Genomic DNA, 18,183 nt, shown 5'->3' with positions numbered 1-18,183 from the left:
CCTGGAGACTGAGAGGGGTGGTGGGAGGCCTCCCCGCCCACTACCCCAGCTCCTCCCTGGGGGAGCCTCAGGCGTTGCCCGAAGGGATCCCCGGTGCTGGGGGTGGCCCGCACTCGTAGAGCCGCCCGGCCCCTCCTCCCCCGCTCCGCTCCGCCTCCGCCCCGCTCCGTCGCTCCAGTCCGGATTTTGCGGCGCCCGCCGGCCCGCTCCCCGGCTGCGGGCTCCGCGCGGCGGCTGGCTCGGTGCGCGGCGCGGCTGGCGCTGCGCTCCGCCCCGGCTGCATTGCTGCGCTCCGGGTGCCCAGGGGAGCCACGCGCCGCGTGCGCCCCGCAGCCGGCCGCCCGGAGGCAGCGCCGTCCTCTGGCATGGGCCCCGGGGGCGCCCCGAGGTGGGGCTCTCGGCTGAGGCGCTGACAGCCTCTCTCCCGCCCGCGGGGCCCCGAGTCCAGCCCGCTCGTCCGCCCGCGGCCATGGCCGTCCGGCCCGGCCTGTGGTCAGCGCTCTTGGGCATAGTCTTCGCCGCCTGGCTTCGTGGTTCGGGTGAGTCACGCCGCGCGCGCTCTGGGGAGGCTTGCGGGGGACCGTGCGCGCGAACGCTTAGCTCTGGGGAGGAGGTGGCCGTGACCCGCGCGGCCGACCCGTCTGAGAGCCCCCGGAGGCCAAACTTTGCCGGGCAGGACGCGGGGGCCGCCACTCGCTGTTGCGCAGCTTCCCGGTGCGCTCTCCCGGAAGCCTGGGTTCTGCCAAGTCCAAGAACAGCTGTCAGCGCGCGGGGCTGGCGAGTGTAGACGCCCCACGCCTCCGGGTGGGGGAAGTTTGCTGGTTTCACGGCCCCGGAGAATGATCGGGGTTGCGGGAGGGGGTGGTGGAATAATCCAGGAAAGACAAGACTTGAAGGACTCAAAGCTTTGGACCATATGCTAGTGCCCTGAAAATGGGGTGTGTGCGGGTCAGGTGGAGGGGGGGCGGGTAAGATAGCTCTCCCAGGTAGGACTGCCCCAAACAGCCACTCACAATTTCTAGCTTGGCACCTGGCCTCTGCCCACGTCCAGAACACAGTGTCCTCCTCTGTCCCCACCACACACAGGCTTGCACACGCACACACTCAGGCGTGGAGGCATCCAACAGCCCCCACCTCTTGCAGTCAAAGCACTGGGGTCCCTGTGGTGGCCTGTGGCTCCTGGCCTCGCTGCTGGAGTCGGGAGGGGGGAGAAGAGGGAGAAGGGGAGTTGTTTGCTGTTGGCTGTTGGTTGGCGGGCTCTGAGAACCTTTCAGAAACTCCACAGCCCTGCAGTCTCCCCGCTTGTTTTGCTGGCCACCCTAACCAGCCTCTTCATTACCCAGCCTTTTAGCCCACCTCCTTGCGTGAGGGGCCTCGGAGAAGGGCTTTGTCTGCTCTCCCGAAGCCCATCCCGCACCTAGGCTGACTGTGGGGGTCCCTAATCTCCTGGCCCCTAAGGATTTGGCAGTGCTGAGCTTCTGTGTTGGGAAGGGTGCTTGAGCAAGTCTTCAGTGCTTGATGCCCCAGAACCTGCTTGCGGGGAGGTGATCCCCCAGACTGGCAAGGCCACAGTTTCTCCTAAGGGTGTGGATTTCTGAACTGCCGGTCCAGAAAGATGAGAGCTCCGTCAAGGACCAGATGATTAAGGTCGATGGCTGGTTCCTTGAAGAGTCTGCGTACTGCTTCCTTCACCCACCACTGCCTCGACAGCCCTCCCCATCCTTCCCCCTAAGTCCTCTACCTGGTCCCCGCTGCACTACCTCTTCCCGGGTCAATGCACCCTAAATCCTCACTTTAACAAGCCCTTCTTCCCAGTGGCCTCCTCCCCTTTTGATCCCGACGGGCCCTCAGGTTGAGCCTCTGCCATCGGATGTGTATAGGTTGGGGTTAGAGGTGTGAGTTGCAAGACCCGGCCATGGTCGTGAGCTGGGGTTGTCAGAAGAGGGCCTGCCAGACACCGAATAGGTGCCCAGGAGATGTTTACTGAGTTGGATGTGTGGAGAGAGGGCTGTGTGGTCAGACCTGCATTTTGTCACGTGAGCACGTGGGTGGGAATGGCGTGGACTGACATGTGTCCTGGGTAATGGGGGGTGGGGTGGGGGAGAGCACCACTGGTGTGGCATGGGTAGTTCTGTTGTGTGTGTGGTCAGATGAGTCCTAATATGCTGTATGTGTGTGGTAGTTGTGTGCTACTGCACCAGTGATTGGTACAGACAGGGGTGACAGACACTTGTAGGTGAGGACACCCAAACCAGGAATGAAGGATTGTACCTCAAGAAGCCATGTTTTGCCCATAGGCAGGACACCTGTTGGGGCCTGGCCTGAGCTTTCCCAGGCCTGATAGGTGGGCATTGGAGCTTCTGGGCTAACCTGGATCAGAGGTTAGCATTAACTAACAGTCAGTGGTGGCATTAACTCTCTAGCTGTGGGAGGGGCTGCTGAAAGGTGTGGAGGTAGGAGTGGCCCCACTTCTCCAAGAGAACCCATCTTACCCTCCCCGCACAGGCTCTGGGCATGTGTGGACAGATACCTAGGTAGGGCTGCCCTGCTGTGACCCTACACCCCTGCACCTGCTCTTCAGTTCCTTGGCAACAGCAGCTAGAGGAAAATGCGTCTGTGAATGGCTGGGGGGAAAATGGTCAGCCAGGCAGGCTTGAGGGTTACGGTGTGTGTGTGTCCAGGCAGGCTTGAGGGTTATGGTGTGTGTGTGTGTATATATGTATGTGTGTGTGTCTCTGTGTGTGTGTGTGTGTGTGTGTGTGTGTCTGTCCAGGCAGGCTTGAGGGTTATGGTGTGTGTGTGTGTATATATGTATGTGTGTGTGTCTCTGTGTGTGTGTGTGTGAGGGGGGTGGCTTAGGACTGCTGAGCCAGTGTAAACTCTGCCTCTCAGGCCAAGCACCTATCCTTTGTCACCCAGAGCTACACACTGCCATTCACAGAAGCCATCCCTCAGCACAAATGCACCTGGGCACACCCCTGTCTGTGCCTGCACACACAGACACCCACCTGCCATGACAGATTGTCCCTTTTATGCTCTGCCAGTTACACAGCCGGCGCATAGGACTCCTTACCCTTCGTTTCTTCTTGTCTTGGGTGCCCCTAGACACCCAAGTACCTAGTACCATGCCTAGGGAGGAGAGGCCTGGGGTTCTCCTGGAACATGTGAGCTGAGGGGCACCAGGCTTGAACATTGCCCTTGTCCCTTCCGCACGTCCCTGTTCCCATGCCCAGGGCTGCTGGACTTTCTGCCCACCCCCACTCTGGGCTGACAGGACTGTGGAGGCGGCCATCACTCTGGGGCAGAGAGCACTGTGTTCTTGCTTTTTGCACATGGGGTAGGCTGCTGTGAGTGCTGCAGGAGAGAGCTGATCCTTCCTCTGGCCTGTTTGACTCCCACCCCCACCCCTTTGCCCGTGTGTGTATGTGTGGCTTTCTTCCAGGAGGCCAGGATAAGTATCAACCCGGTGCAAGAGCTCCAACCCAAGGCCTGGGGCTTGGGAGCAGCTACCTCTGACTTGTGTCACCTCCTTTTTCCTGCCTTGTGCTGCCATGAGTCTCAGGCTTGCAGGATTAAGCTATAGCTTGGGGCGCACGGCCCTTTTAGGTGAAGGCCCCAATGCTGCCACCTAGGAACCTGTGCATTGCACAAAAACGCCAGGCCCTCTCATTTCAAGCCACCAGACTCCCATTGTCCCCTCTTCCCAGGGACCCTGTGTTGCTGCTGCCCCTCACCGCAGCCTAGAGGGGGCGGGAACTTTACTGTCTCCCCTGGCTCTCCCCTCTCCTTCACGCTTCACATCTAATCTGTCACCAAGTCATCAAGCTCAGTGATACTTGTGACATTGCTGTGTCCCTTGCCTTCTCTGCTTCCTCCCATTCCCATCTCCTTTATCTCCCACCGGCGCGCCACAGTGGCCATCCCCCTCTCATCCCCTCCTCCGCCGAAGGTCTCTGGAAGCCTAATATGAGGAGGCTCTCCAGGGCCTGCAGGTAGAGTCTTCGCCCTGGTCTGGGGTGGGGGAATGGTGGGAACACCTGGCCGATGCACCCAGAGGTCAGCTCTATCACTGGGCTTTGCCTGCTGCTGGGCTTGGCTCTACCAGATGAGCTGCTTCCAGACTTGCAGGAGGTGGTGCCACCTGGCCTTGACAGCATGCTCCCCGCCTGGCATCCTAGCTCCTTGGCTTTGTTCTGATCCTGGCTGGGCTGCCACTTTATTGCTGCTAGTCTCTCAACCTATCCAGCCCGGAGTTAGAGGTCTCCTCCCAAGGCTCCCCCACTTGTTCCTCCAAGGGGCTCCCTGATGTCCTCTGGGTAAGCTAAAGGAAGCCAGAAGCCTCTGGTCCTGACAATTCCTTCTCCAAAGTTTCCCCAACATCCCCCATTGCCTGCAACATTGTATACCCTGCTCTCTGCCCCTGACATGTTCTGAATCACTGCCAGCCAACTGTTTAATGTTTTTCTTCCTGTTCCTGGTTGGTGTTTGGACTTGCAGGCCAAACAGGGAGGAAGAGAGAAATTTAGTCCACTTCAGCAGTGGCCCAGCCTTATTCCTGACCATGAACTCCCCTGCCCTGTCAAGGTCAGGGATGGTAAGGCCAGGCCCCCCATGGTGCCAGGCACCATGCCCAGGACTCACATATATGTAGATGCGAGTACATGTTAGGGAACCGCACACAAAAGTGTGTCCGTGTCTCTTAAGCAGGTATTTTCCAGTGGGTACTGTCTCCATCCTGATGGAGACACTCCATCGATTTCCTTAGAGTAGTATTTTCCTTGTGCAAATAGAGTTGATGCCAAGATTTGAGTTTCTATGCATATCACCAGTGTGGTTTCTGACCCCAAGTCAGGGTGGTTGAGCCTCAGTGTTCCTTGCCACTCGGTGGGAGCTCAGCTTTCTTTTTGTTTTTTCAAGACAGGGTTTCTCTGTATAGCCCTGGCTGTCCTAGAACTCACTCTGTAGACCAAGCTAGCCTTGAACTCAGAAATACACCTGCCTCTGCCTTCCAAGTGCTGGGATTACAGGCGTGCGCCACCACCGCCCAGTGGAGCTCAGCTTTCTATAATCATTCCTACCAGTCTCCTTTCTCTTTTTTGCTCCCCACGAGGGCCCTCTTAGGGGACTTCTGGACTCTTTCTACCATGTAGGACAGGGCAGGGATATTAGAGGCAAATAAGAGTTGTCTTTCAATCTATGCCTCAAGTCACGGAACAAGGAACGGTTACTTCCTAGCCAGTTTCCACATCTGTAGATGGGGTCTCTTATTCCTTGGTTAATGGTAGTGAGCCATACCCAGCATGCACTGCAACATCTTACAGGTGCTCAGGGCTTCTTGCTTTTGCCTCCATTTTCCCTGGCATTGGAGATAATGGGTTAGAAAAGAGTTGGGCCTTAGGTTGCAGCAGGGCCCAGACTCAGACACAGGACAGAAGAGGCTTCGTGTGAACAAGCGTGGTCTGGCCCTGTGGAGACTTGGCAAGTTCATTGTTTAACATTTCCTGCGATGGTATCCATACCGCTGGGGCTTGAAGGGTTTTGTTTGGTAGGTTCTTGCCATCACTTTTCGGTTCCTCCTGTCCCCAGATTGTACGCCGACTTCATCTCTGGTATACAGGGTGTGGCTATAATCCCTGGGCAGATGTGAATCCTACTTTGGGCTCTGCCATTTGATTTGCTGCATGACTGTTGGCCCAATTGTTCAGACTGAATTGAACTTGATGACTTGTTCCAGGCAGAGGCTGATGCCCAGGGAAACTGCCTCTGCAGCCTGGGGTAGACTCAGCACACAGTACCAGGCTCTCCCAGGAACTGTTCACACCTACCTAAGACACCATCAGCCCTGGCAAAGGCTGGCTGCGCTGCCTGGGAGCCAGGTGGGTTGTGGGACAGAGCCAAGAGTGGCTGTAAGGAAAAATAAGGAAGTTGGGTCCTGCTGCATCTGGCCAACTCCAGTGTTTAACATGGGACCCCTAGGTCAGGATGCTAGGGTTAAAGTCCTGCCCCCCTTTTCAGACACTGGTGCCAAAGGCCACAGGAAGATTTTGACCCCCGAGCCCATATTGCAGGCAGCTGGGGGAGCTGGTAGATGTGGGAGTTGGCCAGCTCTGGGGACTGGGTTTGAGCCAGGACCAGGAGGGTTGCTTAAGGGCACATACAAATTTACACAGCCAGGTACAGAGCCGGATCTTACGAGCTCCTCCTAGGATGCTGTGCCCTTGACACCTGCCATTGCCTCTTAATCCTCACCCCGGATCCTGCTCCCCCCTGCACCTCTTCATGTGTGTAAAATTCATCCCTAAGGCACTCATCTTACAGGAGCTCTGTGCCAGCACCAATGGGAGCAGTTGACTGTGGTAGGCAGGGCAGGAGGTCCCATCCTCTTGGGTAGGAGCCAGGGGAGTCTGGCTGTCTAGAGAGGAGGGACAGGTTGGGTAGCCCAAGGGGAGGATCCTGCTTTGTCCAGGATAGGTTTGGCTTGTTTGTCTTTGTTTGTTTGGTTCTTAAGAGTAGGCAGGGCATACAGAAGCCATTTCCCCTCCTTTAGGTGTGGTTGCTGACAGGCTCAAGTCTAGTCTGGCTTAAAATTGGGGGTCCAGAGATATTCAGTGAATTCTGGGGAGGCCTGAGCGGCAACTGCTCCTTACAGAAGACCATAAAGGGGGGGACTGAAGTCTTCGGGCCCATTTTGGTAGGGGAGGAACCTTGAAAATCCTGCCTCTTAATTGGATCGTGGAGGGAGTACCAGAGGTGAGCCATCGCTTTGACTGGTGAGACCCCAAAGCTGGGATGTCTCCTCAGCCTGGATGTCTCTCCAGAAGATTCAGGGTCACCTTGAGCTCCAGGCAAATATGCCCGCTGATTGGGGAAGGAAGGACTAGGGAGTCTGCCTGTATTGACATACCTGAGGGACAGAGCAGGGACCTTGGAAAGGGGACTCTTGTCCCAGTATCTCACCCTTACCCTAAAGTCAGGTTGCAAAGTGAACTCTTGGTGTCCCTCCCTAGCATGTCCACCCAGGATCGAGTAGGGGGAGTAGCTCCCGATTAGACTCCACCCTCTCCTAGTTGGGGCGGAGCCCGACGAAGCCCAGGCATTGAAGATCCTTCCCAGGTCTGCGCCTCTTTCCCGCTACTTCTCCCCTTCTCTCGTGATCGTGCCCGCTGTGTGACCCTACCCACAGCCTCCAGACCCGTTCACCCCTCCCCGCGACGCGACCGTCAAGGTGGCTGGGTGGGCGGGGTTATCCAGCGGGTGAGGCTGCGGGACACGTGGGCGGGCAGCCGGCGGTGGCCCGCAGTTGCCCGAGCCAGTGAGACCCGGAGCCCGGGATGCAATTAGCTGCTGCGGGAGGGGCGCGCCCATCGGGCGGCGTCCGTCCGGGCGGGCGGGAGGCCTTCGCTGTGGTCCCCGCCCCGCGCGGCCTAATTAATGCGTGGCGAGCTGGGGCCGAGCCTGGAAGGGGCGGGATCCCTCCGCCCGCCAGCCCGCCCGCGGCCGCCCGCAGGATTAGCGGCTCTTTGTTCAGGGTCTGTTAACAAGTTCCCGGCTGAGCGCTTGGCTGCCGCCTGGGGAGCTCTGTCCAGCCTCTGCCGGGTCTACAGCCCTGTCCCTACCTTCTGTGCACAGATCCCTTAAATGTGGGGTAAGGGAAGTCGTCCCAGACCCGGGGCAGGAGGATGCCTCCTACTGTCCAAGCGTCTTGTGTAGGCGGAGACTATCATTCCCATTTTGCAGATGAGGGCAGCACCCACATCCTCCAAAACCCAGCATCCTAGGCCGGCTGGAGCCCCAATCTAGAGCTTTCAAACAGGCTTTCTCTGTTATGTATCTCTGGCTGTCCTGTAACTCGTTCTGTTGACCAGGCTGGCCTCGAACTCACAGGGATCCTCCTGCCTCTGCCTCCCGAGTGCCAGGATTACAGGCATGTGCCACCAAGCCTGGCTTCCTAATGCCTTTTCTCCTCTACTGGGAGAGAACCCTAGAGCGGAAAGAGGACGGCGACTGTAGACTATGATCGCCATTTGTTTGTTTGTTTGAATTGACTTTCTGATGGTGGTGAATGCTAGGCTCTGCCTGGAAGTTTCATCAAAACCTTGCGACCATCCATCAGGTAGAGGGCACCCATGGAGGGTAAATACAGACATCGGCGGCTATGACCATATTACAGTCCCGCCCCATGTCGCTGTCCCATGGGCCTCCCCCCACCCCACCCCCGTGTCCCCTGCCCTGATGGAAGGAAGCAGGAGGCTGTGGTTTGTGGGGTCCTTCCCACCTATTTTAGCTCACATCTTGCCACCTGATCCTGCCTGATGTCCTGTGTCCTTATTTCTTACACCTGGAATAGGCCAGCCAGGGTACAGGGTGTGATGTGATTATCATTAGGCAGTTGGTTCTCACCTATGCCCTGGAGCTTCAGGCCTAAGGGACTTGTTCAAAATTACTTTATGATAATGAGGTGGAAGGTTTTCTATAACTCCCTCCAGGCGCTTCTGGGCCATTTCTTCCGGGGCCACGCTAAATAACTTCCCCTTTTTGGTTAAGCCAGGGTACTGGCCTGCACCATTTGCCCTTCCCCGGCCACATCTCCAGCCTACTCATGGATGTCTCATCCAGTGCATCTAGGAGCACCTCCCCCATCCTTCTGCTCCCTGGGAGTTTGTCACACTGACAGTATCTCAGCACCAAGCGGCGTGGGACACTTAAGTGCATCTGTGACAAATATTGAAAAAGTCAACTCTCATTTAAGCAAACACGGGGAGTTTAATGGCAGCTATAACTGCAAGTCAGGACTACCCCCGGGTCTCGGCATGGCTGGCTCCAAAGAGAACAATGTGATAAGACCCCACCCTTCACCTAGGTTCTTTGGGCATTGGTGTCATCCCCAATACCCTTTCCCTTTGTGGTCCCTAAGTGCTGCCAGAGACTCCCAAGCTTACAGCATCCTCATAGGCCCAGGCTGAGGAGGTAGAGGTTGACTATCTCTTCCCTCAGACACACTCTAAATGCTCTAGTCTTCTTTTGTTGGTCCGATTCATATGCTTTACCCATAAGAGTCACTGATGGCTAGGATGGTGCAGATTGTTTGGGCGTAAGTCACAGTACCGTCGTGCTGTTATCCAAACTGCTTGTAGCTTCTTCTCCAGGAGGCACGGGTGGCAACAGCCGTCTACTATGCCCATTTGCTTCATAACCTCACTGACTACAGCAGAGAGCAAAGCCCGAGGGTGGATTAGCCAGGGCTTCCTGCCTTTATTCAACTTCTTCTAAGCCCCTACCTCCCCTGGTGCCTTTGGCGTCCCCTGTGAGCCTCAGCCAGACCTGCGTGCAGACAGCCCCGTGTAATGCCCGCACAGCCCTCCCCCATGGCCTTGCCCTTGGCCATCTTCTGCTGAGTATGTTGTTCAGAAGCTGAGTCTGCTCAGGTATCTTTGACCAACACTTTTCTAGAATCCTCCTTCCCCCAGTCCTTTGGGATCCAGTTCACATACATCTGGACTTCAGAATACCCCTTCCCTTCAGACCCAGGCCAACTTCTAAGAGTGGTCATCACTCTTTTCCTAGCAAACAGCAGGTTCTCGAAAGGCTGGAGACAATTTTCCCAATGCAACTGTTTCTTTTTTTTTTTTTTTTTTTTTAGATGTATTTATTTTATGTATGAGTGCTCTATCTGCAGGTACACCTGCATGACAGAAGAGGGCATCAGATCCCATTACAGATGGTTGTGAGCCACCATGTGGTTGCTGGGAATTCAACTCAGGACCTCTGGAAGAGCAGTCAGTGCTCTTAACCGCTGAGCCATCCCTCTAGTCCCTGATGTAAATGTTTCTGCTTATTTCAAATGCCAGGTGGTGTCAGCCAGTTTATAGAAGTCGGCCTCCTGAGCCTGGAGGCACTGGTTTCACTGCAGCATAACTGCACACCACGCTGACCCCCAGCCCTTTGAAGAGTCCGCAGGCAAGCAGAGGACATGTCTCCAGAGCTTCCTTGCAAGGCCTCCTGCCTGCTGCCGGCCTGTAGCCTCTCCTGTCGTTGCTGGCTTGGCTTCAGCGCCTCACCCTGTTTGAGTGAAATCAATTGTATAAGCCCTCTGTGCCTCAGTTTCCTCACTGAGAAAATAGGCAATAAAGACTTCTCTGAATAGGGCTGCCAGCATCAAGTGGGTGCTTCTCTGGGACCATCCAGGCTCACGCAGGGTCACAGCAAGTGTTTGGTGGGTCTGAGCTACTGCCTAGGCTGCGTCCGCAACTCTACACATGTGTGCCCTTTTGTTTCCGTCTCCTGGGTTGTGTGTGTGTGTGTGTGTGTGTGTGTGTGTGTGTGTGTGTGTGTGTGTGATGGGAGTCTGGTTTGACAAAACAGGCAGAATGTGTCAAGGCCTGGCATTTTGGGAAGGTGCTCATTCCAGGGTAACGAGCGAGCGCTCGTGTGGGGGCTTGGGACAGAAAGCTGAGGAGGTGCATGAGTCATGCACAGCGCCTTGGCCAGGCATGACTTGTGACAGCCTAGAAGCCAAGTCTGGTCCCCAGGATTGCAGAGTAGAGAGGTGGCAGCGCCACTGTCATATTTAAGAGCCAAGGGAAGCAGGAAAAGGACAAACCACTTGATGTCCTGGAGCTTCAGAGAGTGACATAAGCCAGGATCTCGGCTTGTGGTGGCCGGAGAGTCGTGGGAGGGAGTAGAGAGGGACAGGCCATCCCGGAGACAGCCTGCGTGTGAGCGGGGCCCGCTGGAGCAGACGGTGCCCGTGGGGGGCCGGTGAGCAATAGAGCCGCCTATGTCTTGGAGCCGGGGAGTGACAGGCAGTGAGCAGTGTTTAAGGAAGATTAATCTGGCGGTGCGCAGAGGATGGATGGCTGCAGAGAGAGGCTGGAGGCAAGGAGACCAGCCGGGAGGCTGCTGCGGTCATCCAGGCAAGAAATGACAGAGCCTCCCTTCCCAGAGAGCAGGCAGCGAGGCCGGAGGACGAGAGATAGATGTGGGAGACATGCTGCATCTGGATGGCGAGTGGGGGGCGGCGAGGAGGGGAGGAGGCAAACATGATTCATAGCTCTGAGCCTGGGGAAGCGGTGTCAGAAACAAAATAGACAGAGAGCTGGGCTGGGGGAGAAGCCTTAAGAGTTGCGGATCCACTGTGGTCAGCCCATCTCACTCTACCAGGCTGTAGCTGATGTGTGTACGCACTTGTGTTATACGCAACAGTAACTGGCTCTGGCCAAGCTGAGTGTTGCAACAGCACTGGCCTAACCTAAAGCCATGTGCTAAGGGAGAAGCCCTCCTAAGGACTGGGGAGGGGAAGCCAGGCTGGTTATCTGAGGACAGTGGATGGCCCAGGAGACAGTGGCTGCTCTGTGCTGAGTAGCTGTCTGGATAGCTGGGAGGACAGACACGGGAATGGCCTTCCTAACAGGCCAGGCTTTGGCACTCAGAATGCTTGCAGAAGGCCCTAGTAGGACTCAGCAGGGAGAGCTAGAATGGGTGGCAGGCGGCCTCAGTAAGACCCTGTGCTAAGAGTGGAAGGGGCTTTGGAGCTAGACTAGATTTAGTCTCAGCCTCCCCTGGTCTCCAGAAGATTCTTCCCTGGGACAGTCGGGCTTGTTGCAGTGATGCGCCACCTTCCAGGGCCTGGGATGTCTGCTCCTCATTGTTTAGATCTCTTAAGACACTTTCTCTGCACACGGCACCTCCACACCCATCCGATGGTGCGCTCTGGTGGGACTTTATGATAAGGTGACCCAGTCCCCCCACAAGAAAGAATTTTTGACCCAGGCTAGCCAAACTGCAGAAGGAACCCTGGACCCAGGGATTGGTCCAGGGTGGCCACAGCCTAGGAGTCTGTCTTGGAGGCCCCAAGGCCCCAGAGATTGCTCTCTGCACCTTGCAATGCTGTGAGCTGATCCAGCAACTTCTGAAGTTTGATCGAGGAACTTCCTGCTGTACACCTACACTGGATGAAATGTTGGGTCTTGGTGCCCTGGACCCCTAAATGGACGGATACAGGATCCAGTAGGAAGATAAAGTCCCCACTCAGAGATGGCCAGGAGGCCTGTGTAAGGGCGATCAGCCCTCAAGCAGCTGCTGCTACATTCTGAGAAATAGAGTCCACATGGAAATCTGATCACAGGCTCTTCTTGGTACAGCAAAAGCGTCTAAGCTGGGCCTGGAGAGATGGCTCGGCAGCTGGGAGTGTGTGCTACTCTTGAGGGTTCCGTTCCCAGCTTCACAAGCGCCTGACACTACAGCTCTCTCTCTCTCTCTCTCTCTCTCTCTCTCTCTCTCTCTCTCACACACACACACACACACACACACACACACACACACACACACATACTTTAATAAAAATAAATCTTTTTGAAAATCTGAGCCAACATGAGCCTACTGGCTTGGCTAGAACTTAGCCGTCACTTTGGTTGGCACCGTCCCTATCGCCCCCGTGTCTCCGTTTGCCACTCTGCGTGCCTTCATTGCCCATGTATCGGGGTCTCAAACGCCCCCTCCCACATTCACTTTCTGGTTTTGTGCATCCCCACAGACCCATGTCCTTAATTCACCTTGGCAGCACCCCTCCCGGTCTAACCCCTGCCCTGCCTGGTCTAACCCCTGCCCTGCCTGGTCTAACCCCTGCCCTGCCTGGTCTAACCCCTGCCTGTACACATGTGTGCACCCACATGCCCTGCTCTCCCCATGGGCTGGTCACACTGAGGCTGCCCGTCCACTCTATGAACAGCGCTTGGTGTAAGTGCCACACAGGTCCCTTCCTGCTCCCAGAGCTCCTGCTTGGGTTCTCAGTGGGAACTGTGGAGGAGTTGGGGGAGGCCTTACTGAGCCAGGGAAGGTGTGTGTGTGGACATAGAGGCCACTGGCAACTTAGAGAAAGGGGAAGAATATCCGAACAAGAGGGCACAGAAGCCATTCAGGGCTTCAGGGGAAGAACAAGCAGGGGTTAGGAGGCCAGGCATGGTTGCCCAGGGTTTTACAATGTACAGGCTCTCTCTGAAGTGGATGCAGAGCCAGCCCCCAGTTCCAACTCTTTGGAAGACAGAATGGACAGACCAAAGGACAGCGCTAGGCTGTTAAGCAAGTGTATATTGAGCACCTACTGTGTGCCTGGCACTCAGTTAGACACCACAGTAGTATAGTGAGAGAGGCTGCCCCTCCCCTCCTGGGAGGACAAGGTTGGAGTTGATCCCAAGTAAGCAGAATAGGAGAGTGAGAAACGGATTTGTTTAGGTAGAAGAGAGGTAGAGGGGCTGTGGGGCCACGGGTGTGCTGAGTGGGCGTGGCCCACTAGAGTCAGGATCACAGGCTAGAGTGGATGCGCCAGGATGCTGTGGAACAGCACCTGAGCTGAGAAAGGACCAGTGGGGGGTGGGGGGGGGCAACGGCGGGGTGCAGAAGAAGGTAAGTTTTCTTGCTTTGAAAGTGAAACTGTGAATGAAGAATGCTCAGTAGCTGTCCTCTGTGTTCGCTGATACTCAAAGCGGCTGCGACTTCCGGAAAGGCACAGTGGAGAATCAGAGTGACTGAGAGTTCCTCTGGGCCACATCTGATCTTGTTAACCGATTTGAGAACATCAGAAGGCCTGCATTATGTCACAGCTTGAGCCCAGGGCCAGACACTCCTCTGCTGTGGTTATGCAACGGAAGGAAGGGCCTGGGCCTGGGCCTGGGCCTGGGCCTGGGCCTGGGCCTGGGCCTGGGCCTGGGCCGCTGTGGAGCTGATAGCTAGACCTCAGGCAGGGCCGATGGTGGAGGGCAGGAGTGGGGGCAGGGAGAAAGCCAGGCAGGCTATCTGAGCCCTTTGGAGCTTGTGGATCGCCAGGCAGAGGTCTGGGTGCCTGCTGCCTCCCTGTCTCCTCAGATCACATGCCAACAGAAATAGTGTACAGAGGTGAAGTCACACTGTGTGTGTGTGTGTGTGTGTGTGTGTGTGTGTTAATGTGAAATTCACATAATTAAAGTACACAGTCAGATGACACTTGGAACGCACAGTGTGGCTATCTTTATCGAATGGACTTTTGTCATTTCAAATGAGACCCCATCTGCCACCTATTCCTTGCTCCGCCATGTTCCCACCCCTGACAACAGTGCCCTGCTTTAAGTCTCTCTGGACCTGCCCATGTGGACGTCATGCAAATGGGACTGTGCCAACTGTGGCCTCTGTGACATAACATGGAGGCCACCCCGCGGAGGGTCCTCATCCTCGCAGCAGGGTCCTCATCCCCACAGCAGGGTCCTCATCCCCTCTGATGGGTAATAGTCCCTGTGTGCTAGCCCGGAGTTCACCACAGGCGTCTTCACTAATTGAACCTTGTCGCTAGCCCTACCTCATTTAAAGAAGCAAGTTTGTGTTTTTTGACACCACAGACTGGCGAGTGGTGTGGGTGACACAGAACACTTTCTGCACGGGAGAGGGAAGGAACCAAACCAGGGAAGTTCTGCGAAGCTGGCAGTACCTGTGCATTCCCACCCTGATAATTCACTTGGGGATTCCTACAAAACAAAACAGAAAACAAGGTGGGCAGGGAAGGCCAAGGAGAAAGAAGGTCAGAGGGCAGTGGAGGAGGGCAGTGGAGGAGGGCAGTGGGGGAGGGCTCTGGGGGCAGAACTCTCCACACCAGCCAGGAGGACTCTGCCGTATGTCACAGCTGTCATTGAACTATTTTCCCCAGAGAACACTGGGTAATGCAGCTGCCTGAGGTGATGGGGAGAGGAGGGAAGCAGAGGTCAGAAGTCAGATCACAAGAGAAGGAAACACACTTGCCAAAGGGGACTGGAAAAGTGGGGGAGGGGAGAGAAGACGGAAGACGGTGAGCATCTGTGTGCTGAGACGACTGAGCAGAGAGCCAAGAGGCCTGAGAGGAGCCCTGTTTCTAGGGACTCTTCCAGCTAGACAGAGATCTCGACCTGACCTTGACCTCAACCTCTCCCCGTCCCCTCCCTCTTCCCCTCCCTCTCTCCTTCTCCCCTCCTTCTCCCCTTCGTTTCCCTCCCCTCCCCCCCTCCCCTCATTCTCCCCTCCCTCTCCCCTCCCTCCCCCTTCCTTTCCCTCTCCCCTCCCCTCCTCCTCCCTCTCCCCCCCTCCTCCCTCTCCCCCTCCTTCCCTTCCTCCCATCTTTTCTTTCTTTCTTTCTTTCTTTCTTTCTTTCTTTCTTTCTTTCTTTCTTTCTTTCTTTCTTTCTTTCTTTCTTTCTTTCTTTCCTTTGGTGCTTTTCATTAATACCCTGCTCTGAAGTCATAGCTTCCTTTTTCTGTATAACTAGAGTTGAAAGAAAATCATCCAAAGGTCTAAAGTAAACCTCCAGGCTCCCGATCTCGGCCCAGAGGCCGAAGTGCCTATTTATTGCTTGCTCCCACTCTTGGCTGTTGCAAACCGTGCTATTTTGAACATTTCCGTACTGGTATTTGCTTAAATTCCTGCTTCCCATTCTCCCAGGCACACTCCTGGAGTGGGGTTGCTGGGTCAGGTGGCTCTTGTACTGGACGGGCTCAGGAAACACAACATCACCTGTACCACTTTATATTCCCAACCAGCAACGCGTGGCTTTCCCGTTTCTCGACACCCCGATGCCTATCTTTGAAACATTGAACTCTTGTAAAATTGTTTTTCACTTCTCACAGTGCGCACTCCTTTGTTGGCCCCAGAGTCTGCGGGTGGCCTGCCTGCGAGGCCAACCAGCCCTGCCTGGTGTAGGCTTCATAGTGCAGAATAGGCAGGTGGGGGCAGCTGAGACTGTGGCCCTGTAGCTGACAGTGAGGTTACAGGGAGCTGTCTGATGTCTGGGCCTCCCTTTACCCCTCCTGCACCACTCCCCAAACCAAGAGTTGTCCTCTCCACCCCTCCACACCTTTGTGTGTGTGCATGCATACACACACACACACACACACACACACACACACACACGTTTCTCATCACCAGAATAAATGTAGCCACCAACAATACTAGTGCTAATTTGTCAGTACAAGGCTATGATCACGAATACATTAGCGTCTTCACGTGAAAGCATTTCATTTTTTTAGTGATTAAGAAGTATTTGTCTTGAGCATCAGGGTGCTGTGCTGTGGGCCTCCCGGGAAGCAGAGGGGAAGGTGAGGGAGTCCCCAAGTATGATAGCCCTGTCGCCTGGGTGAGAAGTTATCACGCCACCCTTCCGAAGCTTCCTGGGCGTGGGGCTGAGTGTGGCCAAGGCAGGCAGGTAGGTAGCAGGGTAGCAGTGAGGATGGCATAGCCTGAGGGCACATCCTCAGCTCCAGGCCCAGGGCCCGGAAGCTTCTGCCTTCATCTTCTCCATGGCAATCCAACCTCGCTCCAATGTCACACCAGACCCAGCTGCCTGCGGTTCTCTGCCACAGCTGCTCCAGGCCATTGTCAGCAGTGGGGTGGGCCTTCGTTATTACGTGGTTTCTTTATGTTACGTCTCCCTCCACTAAAGCGTACGTTTCTTGAGGGCAGGGACTGTGGGGTTTTATGCTCGCTTCTCTTGTGGGGGTGGGTGGAGGATGGGTGGTAATGGGCTGCTTCTCACAGGCCTGACCCTTGTCTCTTCTCTGCCACCTCCACTCCAAGGAGGGCTGTGTCTCCGTCTCTGGTGTACCAAGAGCCACTGGGAAGGGTTCCGAGTGAACAGACCATCTCCTCTGTCTGTTGTTGACAGCCTTCTCGGTTAGGATCTTCCCCTCTTTTTTTCTGGGGCTTCCAAGCCATGTGGCTCTCTCCTGCCCCCAAAGGGATGAAGAACATGGCTGCAGGGCTGTGTGCCTTCTAGTGTACTGACCAGTGAGCTTGTGTGTGTGTGTGTGTGTGTGTGTGTGTGTGTGTGTGTGTGTGTGACATGCATGTGTGAGTGGGAACCAGGCTCCTCCCTGCAGGCCTCTCTGTGACAACCGTGCAGAAGGCTCCCTGTACCCTTCTCTGTCTCCCAAACTCCCGCAGCCCTGCCCCTACTCTATGTGTTCCGAGGTCAGACCCTCCCCCCAGACTCCCACCTCTCAGCGAAAAGGAAAATAACTGGAAGCTTTTATCATTCGGCAGAAGCAACATCAGAAAACAATTATTGTTTTAATTACCTGCTGTCGCCGTACAAGACAGGGAGGTTGTAAAGCGTGATGGAATCTTTCATGTTAATGGACGCCAGCCTGCGCCAGGCCACGATTTATGTGGATGCAGCTGGCAACTTCCGTCAACCGGTGTGGAATCTCTGCACCCCCTTATCTCCGTCCTGCACCGGGCCTCCCTTTGCTCCATCGCCTGGCTGTCTAACATGGTGGGCGCGCTTGCCTTCTCCCGGGAAGGCCTGCAGCCAGCCACAAGGGCCCAGCATCCCTTTAGAGGAAGGCTGTTGGGTTGGCGCCTCTTGTCGCTTGCGTGAAGACGTGCTTGTGTGGGTACAGGCCGACAGCCTCTCCTCAGGCCTGCTCCCCACTGCCCTGCTGTATCCTGCACACCCCTCGACACGCCTGCATGGTGTTCTGGTCCCGTAGTGGATTCCTTCTGAGCCGGTAGTCCTTCTGGAAGTCCGATCAGCCACCCTGTCTCTGCTTCCCCTCCCCCACTTGTCCCCACCAAGATCCCGGCCACTGACTGGTGCTTCCTGCCTGAGGTCTTCGAAGGCCTTCCACATCCCCTGACGTATATTCCTCATTTATTCACATCGTCTTCCCCAGCGGCCCACGGTGGCTGTGTTCTCACCCAGAACTGCCACTCTTTTGCCCTGAGCACATCCATAGGTTTCTTCATTGAGGCCTCACAATGGAGCTTTGAAGAGGGCTGTGGATATGGGCCCATCTTACAGATGTGAAGACAGAGGCAAGGGTCAGGCTAAGTCTGTGTGGAAGAGCTGACGTGAGGACTAACCGGGTTAGTGTTGGGACTTGCTCAGGACAGTAGCAGGAGGGAAATCCATGCCTGGCTGGGTTTGATTTTGTTTTTAAATTTTAAGATGATGTCTTGCTATATTGCTAGGTTGGCCTTGAACTCCAGGGTTCAAGTGATCCTCCTGCCTCAGTTTCCCAAGAAGCTGTGTAGGCATATCTGGCTTCATTTTGGCTCTAACAACAACTTTTATTAGTATTACCGTTTAACCTGGAATTTACCACTTAACTGCTTAATTATACCTCACTTTTTCTCATCTGTACAATGGGTACAGTGGCCATCCATTATCGTGTTACCATGGTACTGGTGTGT

General features: G+C 55.6%; 1 protein-coding gene across 2 annotated transcripts in view; it reads left to right on the top strand.

The window, feature by feature from the left end:
* The first annotated feature begins 306 nt into the window (after positions 1 to 306).
* The window catches only part of Unc5a (unc-5 netrin receptor A), a 56,467-nt gene continuing 38,590 nt past the window's right edge, over positions 307 to 18,183 (top strand). The window contains exon 1 of one of the 2 annotated variants that reach the window (XM_052156468.1): positions 307 to 539. In XM_052156468.1, coding sequence (XP_052012428.1) covers positions 470 to 539 — 70 coding nt within the window. In that variant the 5' untranslated portion in view covers positions 307 to 469. The remainder of the gene's footprint in view (positions 540 to 18,183) is intronic. The other variant, XM_052156467.1, reaches the window with a different exon arrangement.

The sequence above is a fragment of the Apodemus sylvaticus genome, chromosome 14 (assembly GCF_947179515.1).
Source record: "Apodemus sylvaticus chromosome 14, mApoSyl1.1, whole genome shotgun sequence".
In the NCBI taxonomy this organism is placed as follows: domain Eukaryota; kingdom Metazoa; phylum Chordata; class Mammalia; order Rodentia; family Muridae; genus Apodemus; species Apodemus sylvaticus.
Note: the sequence above shows the minus strand (reverse complement) of the source record. Positions and strands in the feature narration are given on the sequence as shown.